Raw genomic sequence first — 17469 nt, forward strand, 5'->3', positions numbered from 1 at the left:
TATGAGAGAGGTTTTGACTCGAACAAATAACGCGGTATGATTGGGCAATACAAAGTTATCCTAAATTGGTTAACATGCCAAACACACCATTGCTAAAACTTGATAACCTTTGCTAATCCTTAAAATATATATCTAATTGTTACAGGTGTAGTCACACAATAATCTCATAACGTGGCCGACCATTGATGTGCCGATTTTCCCGTATTTTGTTTCTTGATTATTTCCATCAGTTTTTCTGTTATACCTATGATACATACCTTGTTGGAAAGATTATTTCAAGCACTTTTACCTACTGTACTCCCAACAATGATAGATTTAAACAGTGTCAAGCTGGCAAAATAAATTTCGCAAACATATCACTTTACACTATCGACCATTGATGTGCCGATATTTATACTTGAAGTAAGTATCGAAATCAAGATGGGTGATATTTCTTCGACGAACAGCATAAAATTAAATGATAAAGGCTTATTACATTGCGAAAGGTATAATATATTGAGGGTTTGTACTGTTGTTCCAAAGCCGTGCGTTATATTCATCAATGACAACCAGGGCGTGTTCGACAACATGATCGCTCCACGACCGACGTGACAAACAAGAACGTTTGACAAGAGTCATAATTGTATTACGCAACTTCATTTACATGATTTACGATAACTCCAGAATGACTTCGTGATCGTGCGAGCAGCGAAGAACGCATTACGTAATATAATCACAAGATGTAGGCCAACTCAAGTACGACTACATCATCGTTAGACCGTCAAAGCGATAAACAGAGCGTTTGACATAAGTTATAATCTCACTACTCACAGTCAAATTCATTCACAAGATTTACGTTTACTAGAGTACGACTACATGATCGCTCGAGCAGGAAGCGACAAAATAGAACGTTTGACAAGAGTCACAATCTCATTACGTGACTTCATTACACCAACTCGAGTACGACAACTTAATCGTTAGACTATCAAAGTGATTGACAAAATTTACGTGCATACACCCAGATTTGATCTCTCTCATTTAGCAATTTTCCTCCTGGTGCCCCATGGCGGGTACCTGCGGCGTAATGTTCGTCACCACCAAGTGTACCTGCGTTCGTTTTGTACCCTGTTACTGTAAAACTTCTCTACAACGGAGGTAGGTGGGGGCAGAACAATGGTTAACCAGTGAAGATTAGTGTTCGAGGTGGGCACGATGCCTGAGGGAAGTCTGAATCAGCTGGCAACTAACTAATAATTAATAGAACTTTCATTAGCGTCTGTTGACTTTATTTACAAATGTTAACCACAGTTAATTAAAATCAATGAAATTATTTGTTTATAGATCTAAATCACACAATCTTCCACATTATTTTCGGCTTGGCGAGTAGCCTTCTTCTTGCGCTTGGGCTTTGCTTCAGCTTGAGCTTGCAGTTAGTCGTGGAAATCTGCCTTGAAAAACTTACCGCTCACGGTGAACGTCTTTCTCGTCGCGCTTTTTCGCTTCTTTGTTGGCGGGAGAAGTAGCACATGATCACGAACACTATCAACCCTTTTCTGCCACGTCTTATTGACCCCAATATCGGCAACTTCAGACGGCTTGAAAAGAGACAGGCGGTACAACATCTTGTTCAACGATGGGGGGTATAGTCCGGTGCACAAAAAGCCGTTTGCAATCACTGATTGGTTCGTCGATTGAGCCCAGACTCGACAAGCGATTTCGATGGAGCGCTGCTTGCTGATACATGTGGACACGTCAGTCCACATGGTATTCTCAATCGCTATCGGAAGGCCTGCTTGAAGGGCCTGAAGACTGTAACATCCAACGGCTGGAATAGATGGGTTGCATTGACGGGTAGGAGTTGCAGCAAAATAAATTCAACAACGTTGCCTCTGCTTGGATGTACTCCGAGTGGTGCGACGAGCATCCATACAAAATCAACAAAATGGGGCGTTGAGTTGATTCCGGGATACTTGAGTTGAGCATCGCCAGCCATTTCCGACAAATGAAAGAGTTCGTCTAGTCTTTTTCCGACGATGTGAAAGTGGTACCAGGGATACTGAAGCTGTCGCACGCCTCCGTAGATACTCGGTCACCGGGGAGCACAAACAATGGTGGTATCTTGGTTCCGTCCGCGGAAACACATGCGACAATGGTGACATGCGCGGATGGAGTTGATGCCTCCCCGAAACACGTGTTTTGTAATGCGATGTACGACAACTTTCTTTGCTGCCTTTGATGGCGCGAAGCTTGTTTCGTTCATGTTGAAAATTCTCCCAGGGTCCATGTTTATGAGCGCGATGGACGTGGACAACTCTCGAAAGAACTCCTCGATGGCCGGATGATCAACACCGTTCCGTGGTTTGCCGAGCACTTGCGCCTTTGAGACCCGTAGTTCTGGATGGCGGTCGAGGAACCGTTTTGTACCACCCGGTGGATAGGTTCGTCGCACAATTTTGGTGGTCTTTTGTACAATATGATGACATCCAATTGGATGGCCATCACGTTCCATGGCAAGAATCCACGCGACGAGATCGTCTTCAAATTGCCTTGGCAGGTGTGGCACGCGTCCCATCGTGACCAGTGTGTCGTTGTTTACGCTGTTGATTGTATCAGCCACATGCTTACGAAGCGTACGCGGAGGGATGTCATACGCTTTCGCCGCTGTGGACACTGTGTGCGTTTTGGCTAGCACTTCTTGGACGGCAATACTCATGGTGTCGTGCGAGTACAGCGTTCGTGGTGGCATTTCAATTCAAAATCGTCAACCTTTCAAACACTATACTTTTTCCCTCCATCATATTTCATAGTTCAATTTGACAAGAGGTTTGTTTTGTCCAATTAGATACGAAAGGCAATGCTATTGGTAGAAACATGTTGGCCGATCAATGAACAATCGGCACATCAATGGCTTGTCACACAACCTATAATTTTCTGAGACCTCTTGAAATAAAAAGGGTCGTGGATGGTTTTGACCACTGGAAGTTATCTTAAACTGGTTTTTTACGTTACCCTCATAAACTGTCGCAAACTCGTACCTTGAATGAAACACACGATCATACTTAACGTTAGAGGTGTCGTCGACACAGCCCACTGATCAAAAGCATGAAATTATATCCGTTAACGTTACTCTGACAATGCACTCCAAGGTCAAGCGGCTTAATGCAGCAGTGACACGTATCCATCGTCTGCAGTTGCTGTCTGGTGCTTCTTGGCTACGACCACGACCAGCGCAGCCATTCCACAGAGGCCAACCATAACCAACGGACTTGAAAACGCTTGGGCGAACGCCATCGCGGGTGCCGGCCCTTGTTCCGTGCATCGTTTAATCGTCGAACCGGGCACAACGGCGCAGTTATACGCCGTCTTCTTGGCGCAGCACGCCAGATCCGTCGCCTGGTCCAAGTAATTCGTCGTGGGGGTGGTCGCATTGGACGGGAACACCATCGCGCCCCCACAAGCTTGAAACGGCGCCGGGTTTTGGGTGTTTCCAGGCGTAGGCCACGTATTCGCGCACGCGTCCTTGATAAAGCGCCCCTGGTCGGACATTTCGTTCGAGTTGAGTCGGGGGACGTCGCAGTTAGTGAGCGCAAACACGCGTGAGATGCCTGCAAAGAGCGCCGGTCGTTTCTCTCTGATGTCGTGGTGAAACCACAAGTCGCACGTTGCCGTGACGGACGTGACCTCTTCGTTGCGCAATTTCAACGCAAATGCTTTGGCAAACGTGACCTTGGGGATTCCATTTGGTTTGGTCCATACTGGCGTCGTCGACGTTGTTTCAGTAGCCCCGTCGTACTTCCACTTGCACGCCAGCGCATTCAATTTATACCCATTCAGTTGGCTCGCGGTGATAGTGACAGCGTTCGCATCGACGTTGGACGATGTGGATTTGCTAAACTCGTTCTTGTCCGTGTCAAAGTTGAATGTGGCGATGCTAAAGTCGGAATTCTTCACGTTGCACCCGTCGTTGGCCCATAGGTTAGTGAACCACGCGTTGAAGTCAGCATTCGCAGCGCCAATGAGGACGTTTTCCGTAACCCCATCGTTGCTCGGTCCGGCTTGGACGACACCAGCCAAGAAGACCGACATGATGGCAAGGCCGACGCGCATATTGCACTGGGGTGACTGCTTTTCCAGGCGACAGGGTGAAAGGTCGCGGACGTTTTCGAAACGAAAACAAAACCGGATAATAACGTAGGTATCCGGACGATTGTTGTGGGGCTGCGAAAAGATTTGCAATTTTCATCGATCAGCAAGATGGAAGACATTGGGCTTAGTACCGCTGTGGACATTGAAGATGTGAGCATGCTTCCTGAGGTACGTCATGGCATCATCATGTGCATGCTCGTTGTATATCGTCATGATCATATCAACATGCAGAAGCAAGAACAGGAAGACGACATGTTCTCCAAGTTCAAGACGCTGGAACGCCACTTGGAGTTCCTCGACATCCAGGAAGGGTATATCAAGGACGAGATGAAAAACTTGAAGCGCGAGTTGATCCGCGCCAAGGAGGAAGTGAAGCGCATTCAGTCCGTGCCGCTGGTCATCGGTCAGTTTTTGGAAATGGTCGACGCCAATTACGGCATCGTCGGGTCCACGGCCGGTTCCAACTACTACGTCCGCATCCTCAGGTTCGTGTCTCGTCCCTCACATGGCTTTCTCATTCTTCTACGTCTTCTTCTCCACGCAGTACTTTGGATCGCGAGCGCTTGAAGCCCAACTCGTCCGTCGCGTTGCACCGCCATTCGCACGCCGTCGTGGCGATCTTGCCTCCAGAATCAGACTCGAGCATTCAAATGATGCAGATGGAAGAGCGTCCAGACGTGTCGTACTCGGACATTGGGGGCATGGACATCCAGAAGCAAGAAGTCCGCGAAGCCGTGGAGCTCCCATTGACACACTTTGACCTGTACAAGCAGATCGGGATCGATCCACCGCGCGGTGTGCTCATGTACGGTCCCCCCGGCACGGGCAAGACCATGCTGGCCAAAGCCGTGGCCAACGCCACCACCGCGTCCTTCATCCGGGTGGTGGGTTCTGAGTTCGTCCAAAAGTATCTCGGCGAAGGCCCGCGCATGGTGCGCGACGTGTTCCGTCTTGCCAAGGAGAACTCGCCGTGCATCGTGTTCATCGACGAAGTGGACGCCATCGCGACCAAGCGCTTCGACGCGCAGACCGGCGCCGACCGCGAAGTCCAGCGCATCCTGCTGGAACTGCTCAACCAGATGGACGGGTTCGACCAAGCGACCAACGTCAAGGTAAAACCCCGAACCCCCAAAACCCCGAAACCCCGCTGAATGCTCCAATTTGTAGGTGATCATGGCCACGAACCGCGCCGACACTCTGGACCCCGCCCTCCTCCGCCCCGGGCGGTTGGACCGGAAGATCGAGTTTCCTCTGCCCGATCGCCGCCAGAAGCGGCTCATCTACCAAGCATGCACGGCCAAGATGAACTTGGGCGATGAAGTCGACTTGGAGGATTACGTGAACCGCCCAGAGAAGATTTCGTGCGCGGACATCGCGTCCATCTGCCAGGAAGCTGGGCTTCAAGCAGTTCGGAAGAATCGGTATGTGATTCTGCCCAAGGATTTTGACAAGGGATACAAGAACGCCATCAAGCGCGCCGACACTACGTTCGAGTTCTACCACTAAGTCAGCTACTAGTACTACTAGGCCTACTAGTGCCTTTAGTTGGTCAACTTATTAAGCATAGTAGTAGTCATCACCATGTTACGAATCCTGAATACGGATTCGAAGGATTGACAAGATTCAGTATATACAATACCAGCGAGCTCTAGAAGGTTACACTTAATATGTAGGGTCATGCCCGATATATATATATTGCACAGCCAAGTGTACAGGAAACCCCGAAACCCCTTGACCTCGATGGAATTCCCCAACCCCGAAACCCCCAAACTTAGGAGTTTATCCGCACAACCCCGAAACCCCTTCGAGCAAATATGACCAACATTCATGGCACTGCTATTCACTAGGAAACCCCGAAACCCCGAGGCTTTGACTTAGGTTAATGGGCTAATTCGGGTAGATTTGCGCGCCGTCTTTGGTCCGCACGACTTTGACAAAGTAGGTCGGTGGGAGCACCCCTTTGTCGCCGATACCTGCACATAGCAGCACGTTGTTGTCGGATCGAAAGAACGGGATGCCGTCGGCGATGGCGGCGGCCACGTCCACGTAGATCTTGAGTTGGGCCGACGTGCGCATGCCACTGATCACGTCGGTGGACTCTCCCGCTGCAAAATGAATGTGATTGCGAGCCATGCGACAGAGTCCGTGGTGTACAATCGACTCCCAGTGCCGAAAGTACGTTCCATGGATGCAGATTAACCCTTGTTGGGCTTCGTCGAGCGTGATAGGAACCAACAGGTCGCTGTCCTGAACGGCCTTGATCGTGTGTCCCTGGTTCGCTCGGATGCGCCATTTCGACGTGTCAGGATCACTCGTGTCTAATGCAAATCGCTGCTTTTTGCAGTTGCGGACCACACGTTGAATGTCGTCGAGGGTGGCGCCATGGACCTGACGGAGTGCCATCATCGACGTGAGTGGGATGAATCCATCGCTCGAGATGGGAAGCTTTAGTTCCACAGCGCCGTGACGAAGCACCCACGTCATCGCCTTGGAGAGGCGCGTGTCCGCCGGGGAAGGTGCGTCGGACGACATGGAGCGTTGAAAAGTGCTTACAATAACAAGATGAAACTTGGAGTGGATTGAGTGATGGTAGTAACAATATCTCACCAACGGATTCATAATAGATATTTTGAAAACGTTTTGACTTGTTCAGGATATCATAATGGTGAGATATTGTGATGAGTTTGGGTATATATTGACCGATTCTGCATTGCCGATGTCCTCGTTGGAAGCATCAACATGAAAGGCCAACGACGTTTGATTCCGCAGTATGTCAAGGTAGTTGTGGGAACGACCCTGGTTGCTGTTGGAGGTAGATGACGTTCCCCATATACATGCATGATAACCTCTCTGTCTCCCTTGCAGGTCTTGTCGCTACACATATCGACACCGTCCCGCAAACTGGCCGGAAGCGCGTGATGTTCCTCAATCGAGGTGGGTCTGCACTGCCAATCCCTGTGGTGATCAGCAGTCTGTGCTTAGAGATGGAGCGTGAGCTGGGGGATCAAACGTTCAAGGCCATCTTGGCCGAGCATGCAGGACGCATCCTGCCTCCCACACACCCAGTACTCGTCCGTTGAACCTCCCTATCATATCTGACTCGCCTTAGAAAGCGAAAATGGTCAAGTACGTGGGCCAACGCATAGCCAACGCAGCCAAGCAGAACGACTTCAAGTGGGAGTTCGTCACCATCGACTCTCCCGAAGCCAACGCGTTCTGCATCCCAGGCGGGAAAGTGTGTGTGTTTACTGGCATTTTCAAGGTCTTCCCTATATATATATATATACCTGAATATATCTCAACACATTGAATTAGACGCTGCGAAACGAAGATGGACTGGCTTCTGTCATGGGCCATGAGATAGCCCATGCAATTGCCCGTGCGTATATAGTCGTATATGATGATATGTACTTGGCCATATTGAATGAGTTAGGACACAGCGCTGAGCAAATGTCGATCAGTGCCGCGTTGTTCCCGATCTTACTTCTCCTGCCGCCAGAAACCTTTCATCTTGCTCGCTTGGTACTATCTACTATAGTATGTACTACTAGTAACATACTAAATGTAACGTTATAGGCGTTTAATTTGGGAGTAAATCTCCCGTTTTCACGCAAACACGAGCTCGAGGCTGACGCGATTGGGTAATATATATATATATATATATATACCTCAATGGTTTGATATATTTACCTATCGTGTAGATTGGATCTGATGGCTCGAGCTTGCTTTGACCCCCGCGCCAGTCCCCAGGTTAACTCAGTACACTCCAGTGTCATGTTCATTTTGGCTTTTAGATGTTTGAGGACTGGGAAAAGCAACACATTGGAAGTTCCCTCACGTATTTCTCGACGCATCCCCCCAATGCCGAGCGATACACGCTCTTGAGGTAGTTCTTCCTATATATATAATATATATATATATATATATATATGTATATATGTATATATATTATTGATGCTAAATGGTTTCGTAGGGAGAAAATGAAGGGACCGTTGACGTACTATAAGCAACATTGCCTCGACCTCCAACACCACTTTCGTCGACATGTTTAAATATTTTAATATTAGTTTCTAATATTAACAAAGTATTTGTTCAAATGGGGGTCAAAATTTCAGGATTTTTCAATATTTTGGAAATCTTCAAGTGCGTTTTCTCGCCATCACGTTTATAGGATATCAAGTTGTGATGGACGACGGCATCAACGTGGAATAATGCATATATCTTTGCTTGATTCAACCTAGTTGATATAGTAGAATTAAATTACATTAAATTACTGAGTAATATAGTGCATATTTAATGTGAATAACATACCTGACCTTGAACCGACTGGGATATCGAACAATACCGGATACGTTATCCGGATAACCTCCCCACGTGTGTGGTGGACTGTTATTCCCAACTCGTCTCAAGCGAAGTCGTTGCGGAAGAGCGAAGAAGCGTCGCGATGGTGTCGTTCGCATCCCCTCTGTTCTGGCAGATTCACTACCTCATCACCAACCTCAGCAAGAAGAACTTCAAGACCAACGTCGCCGAGCTGAACCAGGTACGCCCACCCATCCTCTCCACCCCCTTCCTCATCGACGCCGTGTGCAGCTGGTCGGCCTGTATGGCGAGGACGCCCGCGTGTTCCTGCTCAGCTGCCTGGTGCAAGAGATCGACTTCCGCGACACCAAGAGTCACAAGGACTCATTGAAAGTGCAGCTCCTCACGCATGAGCTTGGCCAGGCGTCGACGCGGCCGAACTTTACCACGTTTTTGTGCCAGGCAATTGACGGCGCCGCGACGTCGACGCCCATCACGGAGGAGTTTCTCACCCAGTTTTGCAAAGTGATCAAGCTCAATTTGGCCCAGCAGATCACCATCGGACTCTCTTTCGCGCAGTCGGAAGTCCGCAGCGTCGCGCTGGAAGCGATCGCGTTTCTCAAGCTCAAGCTGCCCGAGTTGAGCATGGCAGGGTCCAAGCTTCCCCCGGACGTGCTTCATTCCCTCGTGTTCCTTCTGCGCAATGAAGACGCGTTCCAATCGGACTTGGCGCAAACCGATTCGTTCCTCGCCGGGATCGCCGCCGTGCACCCCAACGAGATGTCCAGCCTCGAAATGAAGCCGCTGACGCTGGGCAACCTCGACCACGTGGACTGCATGTTGACGTCCGCGCCGCTCTTGGACTCGCTCATCGACGACGTCGTGGCCGGGTGCTCGTTCTACGAACTCATGGAGGACGTCGGGTACGGCTGTACGTCGTCTCCCAAAGTGTTTCGCAGTTTGCTGGCCGAAGCCGGTCTAGACCACTCGCCTTCCATCGCCCCAGGTCAAGTCGCGGGGATGCTGTCCATGTTGACACGAACGTACAAGGGCCATCAAGCGAACGTCGAGCTCGGCGCGGTGTTGCTGTCCAACTTGCCGAGCTACGAAGGCAGCGTCGAGAACTTGCAGCCCAAGCTGGACACATGGAACATGGACGTGATCGCGGACGTGTTCCAGAAGGATTACCCGTCCATCAAGTGGCTCAAAGTGCAGGAAAAGCTGGATCGCGAAGACCTGGTCGTGGACTCGCCCGCTCGTTTCCGCGTGCTTTTGAGTAGCTTTCAGCGCATCTCGCACTCCAAGTTCAAGCTCCAGACTCTCTTCCGGCCTTGGAAGTACAAATCCGTCCAACTGGCGGTGGTGAAAGCGGCGATTCAGTCGCCCCCCGAAGTGCTCAGTTTTGCCGACAGCGTCAACAAGCTGAGTCCATTTGAAGGCGCGGACGCATCCGGCGTGCCGAAGAACGGCGTGTGGTTCTCTCTGGACATTGTAGAGACGCTGATTTCGCTGTCGGAGACGGACGGGTACGCCGCCGTCAAGGACCTGCTGGACGCCGCCAAGACCCAGTGTCCGGATGTGCTCATCGCGAACGTCGCCCACGCCACATCTCGGTGGAACGGCCTCAAGGAAGAGGTATTCTGCGACCTCTTTGGGCTGTACGTAGCCGGCTCCCGCGCCAACGCGGCGCTGATCGTCCGCCATCTGTACACGATCGCGCCTAAATTGGTTCTCTTTGCCTGTGTCAAAGTATGGATCGCTGCGGCTTCGAACGGCCCGGGGGGTTGTCTGGCGCGGCTGTTTTCGCTGCTGAAAAGCACGGGAGATGCGTACGCGGCCGTTCTGCACTCCAACTATTACTCGTTGGCGATCAATATGGCGGTCGTGGGCGCCAACCACGACGTTTTAGCCCTGGAAACGTGGCTTCTCGAGCGCCTCAAGACATCTCTGCTGCCATTCGCCACCAGTGTGATCGCGTACCTCCATCGACACGCGAGCCGCGCGATCCCGAAAACCCAACTGACCCCCGCTACGAGCCACATGTTTACACTGGAATCGCTGGGTGTGATCGCCAAGTGTCTGCTGCATGTCGTGGCACTGCCGCCGTACTTGGTGGCTGAAGTCAAAGCCATCGTGGTCAAGACAACTACAGCGCAGACGGACGACAAGAGTGTGCCGCCGCCGCCGCTGCCCCCCCCGACCCCCCCCCCTTCCTCTGTCAGTGTCGAAATGATTGAAGAGCAAGCGAACGCGTACTTTCAGCAGATTTACACTAGCGAGCAAAACATCAACGACGTGGTAGCCATGCTCAAGCGGTTCCAGTCGTCGAAGGATGACACGGAGCGCCAGATCTTTGTGTGCATGATCCACAACCTGTTTGACGAGTACCGGTTCTTCCCGCGGTACCCCGAGACGGAGCTGCGCATCACGGGCGTCCTCTTTGGCAAGCTCATCGAGCACCAGGTGCTGCCGTCCACGTTTCTGCAGACGGCGCTGCGCCTCGTGCTCGAAAGCCTGCGTGAGCCCACGGCGTCCAAGTTCTTCTTCTTTGGCGCGTGTGCGCTGCAGCAGTTTGTGCCGCGGCTGCGCGAGCTGCCTGCATATTGCATGAACTTGGGCCAGATTGCCCACCTTCAGCATGCACTGCCCGAGATTATGCGCCAAGTGGCTCAAGTCACGAGGAACTTGGACACGAGTACTAGTAGTACTACTAGTAGTACGAGCCCCCCCGACGGGGCTGTTGTTGCCACGGCCACCAGTACTACGAGCCCCAAGAAACAACCACCGCCGTCCCCCAAGATCGTCGTGGCGCCGCCGCCTGCCGCGCCCGCCATCATGGACGTCGGGCACATCTTTGGGGCCGAGTATGCGACACTTGACGAAACTATCGACAAGGAGGGTGATGATATTGTCGAGCCCGAGCCGTCGATCGTGGACCGGCTGCACTTCATCGTGAACAACATGAGCATTTCGACGCTCGAAGGCAAGTTGGCCGAAGTTCGGCACCTTTTATCGCCAGAGTACTTTGGCTGGTTTGCGCAGTACTTGGTGGGCAAGCGCATCGCGACGCAACCCAACTACCACGCCGTGTACCTGATCTTTATGGAAAAGATCCACCAGCCCAAGCTCGAGACTGCCATCTACAAGACGGCGCTGCGGCACGTCCACCGCCTGCTGGTGTCGGGAACGATCACCACCAACTCCCAGCAGCGCTCTTTGCTCAAGAACTTGGGCAGTTGGATGGGGCTTATGACCCTCGGACGCAACAAAGCGCTGCTCCAGCGTGATTTGGACCTGAAAGAGCTGCTATATGTCGGGTACGAGACGGGCCACCTCATTGCCGTCACGCCCCTCGTGGCCAAGATCCTCGAAGGATGCAAAAAGTCCAAAGTGTTCAAACCGCCCAATCCGTGGATCATGGGTCTTATCCACGCCATGTCGGAGCTGTACAACGTACCCGACCTGAAACTGAATCTCAAGTTTGAGATTGAAGTGCTGTTCAAGTCGTTCAAACTCAACGTTGAAGACCAAGTCAAAGCCAATTTGCTGCACACTCGCGGCCCGCCGCCCCGCCACGGCAACCCCGACTTCAACATCAAAGTGGACAAGACCACCAGTGCTCCCAAGCCCAGCACCCCCAAACAACCCCCCCCCATCGCTTCCTCCATCTCTTCGACGCCCCCCAAGACCCCATCCGGACCCGTCTCTGAATCGACCGTGATCCCCAATCTGGCATCGTATGTGTCTGTAAACCCAGACCTGCCGCTACATCATGTGAATCTGCGGCGACTGGTGCCGCTGGCCGTGGACCGCGCCATCCGCGAAGTGATTACCCCCGTCGTGGAGCGCAGCGTGACCATTGCATGCATCACGACCCGGGAAATCATCCTCAAGGACTTCGCCACGGAAATGGACGACGTCAAGATGCGCAAGGCGGCGCACGTGATGGTCGCGTCCTTGTCGGGGTCGCTGGCGCTGATCACGGCCAAGGAACCGCTCCGCAACTCGATCGCCGCGCACCTCCGCGCGCTCCTCCCGACCAGCGAGCCGCACCAGGTGGACCATGTGGTGAATGTATGCGCCAGTGAAAACACAGACTTGGGCTGCATGCTCATCGAGAAGGCGTCGTCGGAGAAGGCCATGCGCGATATCGACGAGGCGCTCGCCCCCGCGTACGCCGCCCGCCGCCGCGGCGCCAGAGACGTCCACACTCCCCCCCATGTGTTTGAAGGAAGCGTGTCGCCGCCGCCGTCGCTCCCGCCCATGTTCCTCCCGTCGTCCACTGGAATCCTTCCGCTCCAGTGGATGGTCTACGAGGCCTTCCAGCGCATCCCCCGCCCCACCACCCTCAACACAACCGAGTCGTCTTCTCTTGTGAGTGGCGGTCTCACTGTCCAGCTGGCCCTGGAGCGATTTGCGGGTCTGATGGAGAAGTTTGAAGGGTTTGTGCAGCATATTGTCCGCCAAGCGACCGCCGCCCAGCGCGATTTGCCGCCGCTGCTGTCGCTGCCCCATGACAGCGACGTGTTTGCCATCCTCCGCGACGTCCGATCCGTCGGGCAGGCGGTGAAACCCGGCTTGCGCGAAGAAGCATGCCTCAAGATTGCAAATCGCATCGTGAAATGCATGTACGAGCTGGGAAAAGGCCGCGGGGACGAGCTGTTTCTGGACATCCTCGTGAGCTCCCTCGATATGCTGGCGGCATCCTGCGACAGCCTCAAGAAGGAAGTGGTCCGGTGGATTCTATCCATGCCTGTGGAAGACAAGCTCAAGCTGCACTGCGAGATCTTGATTGCCCTCGTTCGGCTAAAAGTCGTCGAAGTGTCGGAGTTTGACGAGTACCTGACCCGCAACATGGAGCGCACGGGCCTCGCGATCGAGTTTGCCGTGTACGTGGTGCGCCAGTGTCTATTCTTAGAACATGTGACACTTTTCCACCAACTGCCGCTGACACTTGAAGCCCTCGAACGTATCGTCGAGCGACACGGGGGGGGGACCCCCGGCAATAAGAACATTGCGATCCTGTCCAATTTGCTCGATCAGGCCAAGAAGCAACCGCAACTGAAAAAGCAACCAGTACCGCCGCCAACCGCCATCGCATCCGCCCCGACGACCAAGGGAGCTTCGATCGATCAAGCCGCCGCGTTTCGGCACACGGTGAGCAACGCCATGGAGCACTGGGTGGCACTTGTGAGCGACCCCAGCACCAACCACACCAAGATGCACTTGCAGTTCGTGTCGATGCTCAAGCAGTTTGGCCTGCTCAAAGATGAAGACACGATGGGGCTGTTGTTCCAGTGCGCCGTGGATATCTGCGTCGACGTGTGCGTCAAGTCATCTAGTACTAGTACTAGTAGTACTAGTTCCAAAGCCAACCCGTTAAACTACACTGTGATCGACGCGCTTACGCAGCTCATGGTGGTGCTCATCAAGTTCCTCGACCCCCCCGCTTCGTCCCCCAAGGTCATGACGGCCGCCATCGCCGCCATCGTCCATGTCCTCGTGCACTTGCATGACCACCCCACCAAACCATTTGATCAGCGTGTGTTCTTTCGGCTGTTTGTGAACCTGCTCAAGGAACTCACGGTGCAGGAACCTCTGCTGGATGCGATGCAGCTGGGCATCCTCAACACATTTGCAGGCGCGTTGAATACGCTGCAGCCGGCCTACGTACCCGGCTTTGTGTTTGCGTGGACGGAACTCGTGAGCCACCGCTGCTTCATGCCGCTGCTCCTCCGTGCCCGCCACCAGCGCGGGTGGCAGATCCTCCACCGCCTCCTCGTCAGCCTCCTCTCGTTTCTCGAGCCATTTCTCCGCGTGTCGTCCATCGACAATCCCAGCATCGCCGCCTTGTACAAGGGCACTATGCGCGTCGTGCTCGTGCTTCTCCACGACTATCCCGACTTTCTGAGCGAATTCTACCCATCCTTCTGCGACACGTTGCCGCCGACGTGCGTCCAGCTGCGCAATGTGATTCTCAGCGCATTCTCCCGCACCATGCGCCTCCCCGACCCCCTCACCCCCGGCCTGCAAGTGTCGCAGCTGCCTGAAGTCAGCGTCTCCCCGCGTCTGATGCCATCCTGGGGCACCGCCTTGGCCCACAACAACCTCAAGGAGTACCTAGATGAGTTTCTGCGGGCGCCATCGAACCGCGCGTCTGTGTTTCCCCACGACTTGATCGCCAAACTACACTATCAATCACCGAAAGAAGATGGACACTCCAAGTACGCTGTCCCAGCGCTGAATGCCGTGGTGCTGTACCTGGGCAAAGAAGCCATCGCAGACATGGCGAACGAACCGACGCACAAGTTCGAACAGTCTGCCAGCATGGACGTGTTCCGGTTCCTCGCCGAAGAATTTGACATGGAAGGCCGGTACCTGTACCTGTCGGCTATGGCCAACCACTTGCGCTACCCCAACAGCGATACGCACTACTTTAGCTGCGTCCTGCTGTACCTTTTCTCGCACTCGACCAGCCCCCTCGTCAAGGAGCAGATCACCCGAGTGCTGCTGGAGCGACTCATCGCCAACCGCCCGCACCCGTGGGGCCTGCTGGTCACGTTCATTGAGCTTATCCGGAACCCTACCTACAAGTTTTGGGAGCAGGACTACCTCAACTGCTCGGCCCAGATTCGAGACGTGTTTGACGATGTCGCACGGACGTGTATGGGCAATGTGCCGTTTCCCCAGCGCCCTGCTGCCACTCAGATTGACCAGTCGTCGTCGTAGAGATATATATATAGAGGGAAATATCCTGGTGGTTGAGAAATATGTTCTACACTGTTGACCGTACTTGTTACTTCGAAGTAACAAGTACGGTAAAAAAACCCGAAACCCCGAAACCCCTCGAAGTAGTATGGATTGAGAATTAGTGGAGATTCAGAATGAGGGCGGCCCTCACTAATAAATATACCTCGGAAGTATGTGTGATGGCTGAAATTAGAACCCATTAATTGACCGCTCCCACGACGACCTAACCCCTTCGCACCCATTTCAGACAGTTTTGATTGGCCAACGCCACTGAACTTTAAACGTTCACACAAGCAAGAAAAACCTCATCCAAATCACTGGTGAAAGTAGGGTGGGGGAATAGCTCAGGTGGTAGAGCATCGGTTTCTTAACTCAAAGGTCGTGGGTTCGATCCCCGGATTCCCCGGATTATTTCCGCAAGGATTTATCCGTCCCTCCCCTGGGGAATCCGGATAACAAGGGCTGCGTACGAAGACGAGGACCGAACTTCGAAGAAGATCGGTCGAAGCACGAGGTATGAAGCGTTGCGCGAAGTAAAACCGAAGATTACACACCGCCCCTGGTCGAGCAGGCGCGTTACAATTGACGAAGCGGTTCCATAACATGTGGTTCTAGTGTCGGCCCTCGCGGAGGAATGTCTTAAAAAATGATAATCCAAACTCAATTAATCACTGGTGAAAGTAACGATGATAGAGCTCATTACTTGACCGCTCCTACGACGACCTAACCCCGTAGTAATGGGTGTGGTCACTGCTCATTGGATATAATTCATTGTGCTCAGATTCATTTTGTATACACTATACAGTGACTTGCGGTAAAACCCGCGCAGTTGAACTATGTAGGACTAATCAAAAATTAAATAAATTTGAATTTGTGCCGAAGTAGAATAACCACTCTCTATTGGCTAAATCTCTTAGGAATAAAAACAACCAATCACCAGCTAAAATTACCGGTGATTGGCTGGATTCAAATATTTGAACACAATCACTCACATAGACTTGACCACTAAAAAATGGAGCAACGCAAGCGAAAGCAGGTTCGATACAACAATGGACATCGCAAATCCCTGTTGGCGGCGTTCGATGCAACAACAGGGATCAGCGAGCGAGAGTTCTGCCGACAGAAGAAGCTTGCGTTCTCGACTTGGCGTGACTGGCGGAGAAGGAAGGACAAGATCATATTAAGCAAGCGCCACAGCTGCCGCGCGACATTGGGTGGGCAAGGACACCGCGAGCTCATTCCCTTCAAGGACGAGCTGCTTGCATACATGCGTGACCGCCGAGGCACAGCACGTTACGTGCGTGTGTTCCATCTGATGCGGTGGATCAAAGCGAACAAGAAGCCTTGGCTGGAGCAGTACTTGGCAACGAAGACGAACGAAGAAGTTGCTTACCGTTCGTTTCGAACTCTGCTGTTGAGGTTCTCCTACCGTCACCGCTTTCGATATCGAGTGCCGTGCAAGAACAAGGTGTCTCAAAAGGTGTTGGACGCTGTGTGGCTGGGATATGCAGCAACCTTTTGGAACAAATACGCTCCGTACGACAAGCGACAAATTATCAATGTCGACGAAACTGGTGTATTCTACGACATGCCGCCTGGTAAGACGTTAGCGGAGATCGGTATGTCAAGCAAGGTTTCTGATGGTGAGAAGCATTCCGATCGACTGACGGCGGTGTTGTCAATTCGTGCTGATGGTATGTGCATTCAAACGGATCATATACTTACACATGTTAGGTGGGAAGTTGCCATTGTTGTTTATTCTCAAGGAACTTCCTGGTGGATTTATTGAAAGACAAGAACTCGACACTTACCCCCAAGGCCACCATTATGCTGTCCAAGCAAACGCGTGGATGGATGAACGTGTTTGGTCAATTTATCTTGACGAGGTCTTGGCGCCATGCGTGGAAGACGCATCAGTTTTGTTGGTTGACAACTTGGCGTGTCATGCCTCTGAAAACTCTTACAACAAGGTTGCCGAGACTCTGTTCAGTGTCGTCGAGCCACTGCCTCCCAACTCAACTAGCCGGTGTCAGCCACTTGACGTGGGAGTAATGGGTCCACTCAAGGCTATGATGAAAACGGCGTGGCTGTTAGAAGAGGACATTAGAAGTAGTGACGAAATATTCACTGCTCAAGAAAAGCGATTGGCAATGATTAAAAGGACGATTAGTGTGTGGGAAAAGATTTTCTGCGGAAACCATAGTGAAGTCATTTGAAAAAGCAATTCCCACTGTAATCGAAATATAACATGGATGGTTTTAGAATATATTTGTTGTCACATTATATGTGTAA

General features: G+C 52.2%; 5 protein-coding genes and 1 pseudogene across 8 annotated transcripts; 4 read left to right on the plus strand and 2 right to left on the minus strand.

Annotated features, from left to right (window-relative positions):
• Positions 1–3054: 3054 nt before the first annotated feature.
• Positions 3055–4118, minus strand: H257_18266 (hypothetical protein). The gene has a single exon (XM_009847293.1). It carries the CDS (start codon positions 4084–4086, stop codon positions 3136–3138), a length of 951 nt encoding a protein of 316 aa, XP_009845595.1. The 5' UTR covers positions 4087–4118; the 3' UTR covers positions 3055–3135.
• A 96-nt stretch (positions 4119–4214) lies between these two features.
• On the plus strand, positions 4215–5838 carry H257_18267 (26S protease regulatory subunit 6B). The gene is made up of 4 exons (XM_009847294.1): positions 4215–4293; positions 4357–4610; positions 4670–5237; positions 5293–5838. Exons 1-4 carry the CDS (start codon positions 4234–4236, stop codon positions 5629–5631), a joined length of 1221 nt encoding a protein of 406 aa, XP_009845596.1. The 5' UTR covers positions 4215–4233; the 3' UTR covers positions 5632–5838.
• On the minus strand, positions 5810–6687 carry H257_18268 (hypothetical protein). Its single transcript, XM_009847295.1, has one exon. It carries the CDS (start codon positions 6655–6657, stop codon positions 6013–6015), a length of 645 nt encoding a protein of 214 aa, XP_009845597.1. The 5' UTR covers positions 6658–6687; the 3' UTR covers positions 5810–6012.
• A 158-nt stretch (positions 6688–6845) lies between these two features.
• Positions 6846–8177, plus strand: H257_18269 (hypothetical protein; the record flags this gene model as incomplete). Of its 3 annotated transcripts, XM_009847296.1 has the most annotated exons (10): positions 6846–6937; positions 6991–7059; positions 7108–7190; positions 7235–7387; positions 7441–7504; positions 7559–7647; positions 7702–7766; positions 7827–7875; positions 7920–8011; positions 8099–8177. In XM_009847296.1, exons 1-10 carry the CDS (start codon positions 6865–6867, stop codon positions 8175–8177), a joined length of 816 nt encoding a protein of 271 aa, XP_009845598.1. In that variant the 5' UTR covers positions 6846–6864. The 3 variants fall into 3 exon arrangements, with proteins under 3 accessions (XP_009845598.1, XP_009845599.1, XP_009845600.1); XM_009847297.1 differs by having other exon boundaries at positions 7108–7387; XM_009847298.1 differs by having other exon boundaries at positions 7441–7647.
• Positions 8178–8517: 340 nt separating this feature from the next.
• On the plus strand, positions 8518–15220 carry H257_18270 (hypothetical protein). The gene is made up of 2 exons (XM_009847299.1): positions 8518–8668; positions 8719–15220. The coding sequence occupies exons 1-2, from the start codon at positions 8570–8572 to the stop codon at positions 15154–15156; spliced, it is 6537 nt and encodes a 2178-aa protein (XP_009845601.1). The 5' UTR covers positions 8518–8569; the 3' UTR covers positions 15157–15220.
• Positions 15221–15510: 290 nt separating this feature from the next.
• On the plus strand, positions 15511–15583 carry H257_18271 (annotated as a pseudogene). The gene has a single exon. The product of its transcript is annotated as a tRNA-OTHER (tRNA).
• Positions 15584–17469: the final 1886 nt, after the last annotated feature.

Source organism: Aphanomyces astaci (assembly GCF_000520075.1).
Source record: "Aphanomyces astaci strain APO3 unplaced genomic scaffold supercont1.151, whole genome shotgun sequence".
In the NCBI taxonomy this organism is placed as follows: Eukaryota; Oomycota; class Saprolegniomycetes; order Saprolegniales; family Verrucalvaceae; genus Aphanomyces; species Aphanomyces astaci.

What these genes read in the sequence shown, in the direction of transcription:
- H257_18266 (XM_009847293.1), bottom strand. Translation starts at nt 4,086, where the DNA reads ATGCGCGTCGGCCTTGCCATCATGTCGGTCTTCTTGGCTGGTGTCGTC.
- H257_18267 (XM_009847294.1), top strand. Translation starts at nt 4,234, where the DNA reads ATGGAAGACATTGGGCTTAGTACCGCTGTGGACATTGAAGATGTGAGC. An exon ending in ATGTGAGCATGCTTCCTGAG is followed by an intron (nt 4,294 to 4,356) that starts GTACGTCATGGC and finishes ATCAACATGCAG; the next exon opens with AAGCAAGAACAGGAAGACGA. An exon ending in ACCAAGCGACCAACGTCAAG is followed by an intron (nt 5,238 to 5,292) that starts GTAAAACCCCGA and finishes TCCAATTTGTAG; the next exon opens with GTGATCATGGCCACGAACCG.
- H257_18268 (XM_009847295.1), bottom strand. Translation starts at nt 6,657, where the DNA reads ATGTCGTCCGACGCACCTTCCCCGGCGGACACGCGCCTCTCCAAGGCG.
- H257_18270 (XM_009847299.1), top strand. Translation starts at nt 8,570, where the DNA reads ATGGTGTCGTTCGCATCCCCTCTGTTCTGGCAGATTCACTACCTCATC. An exon ending in ACGTCGCCGAGCTGAACCAG is followed by an intron (nt 8,669 to 8,718) that starts GTACGCCCACCC and finishes CGCCGTGTGCAG; the next exon opens with CTGGTCGGCCTGTATGGCGA.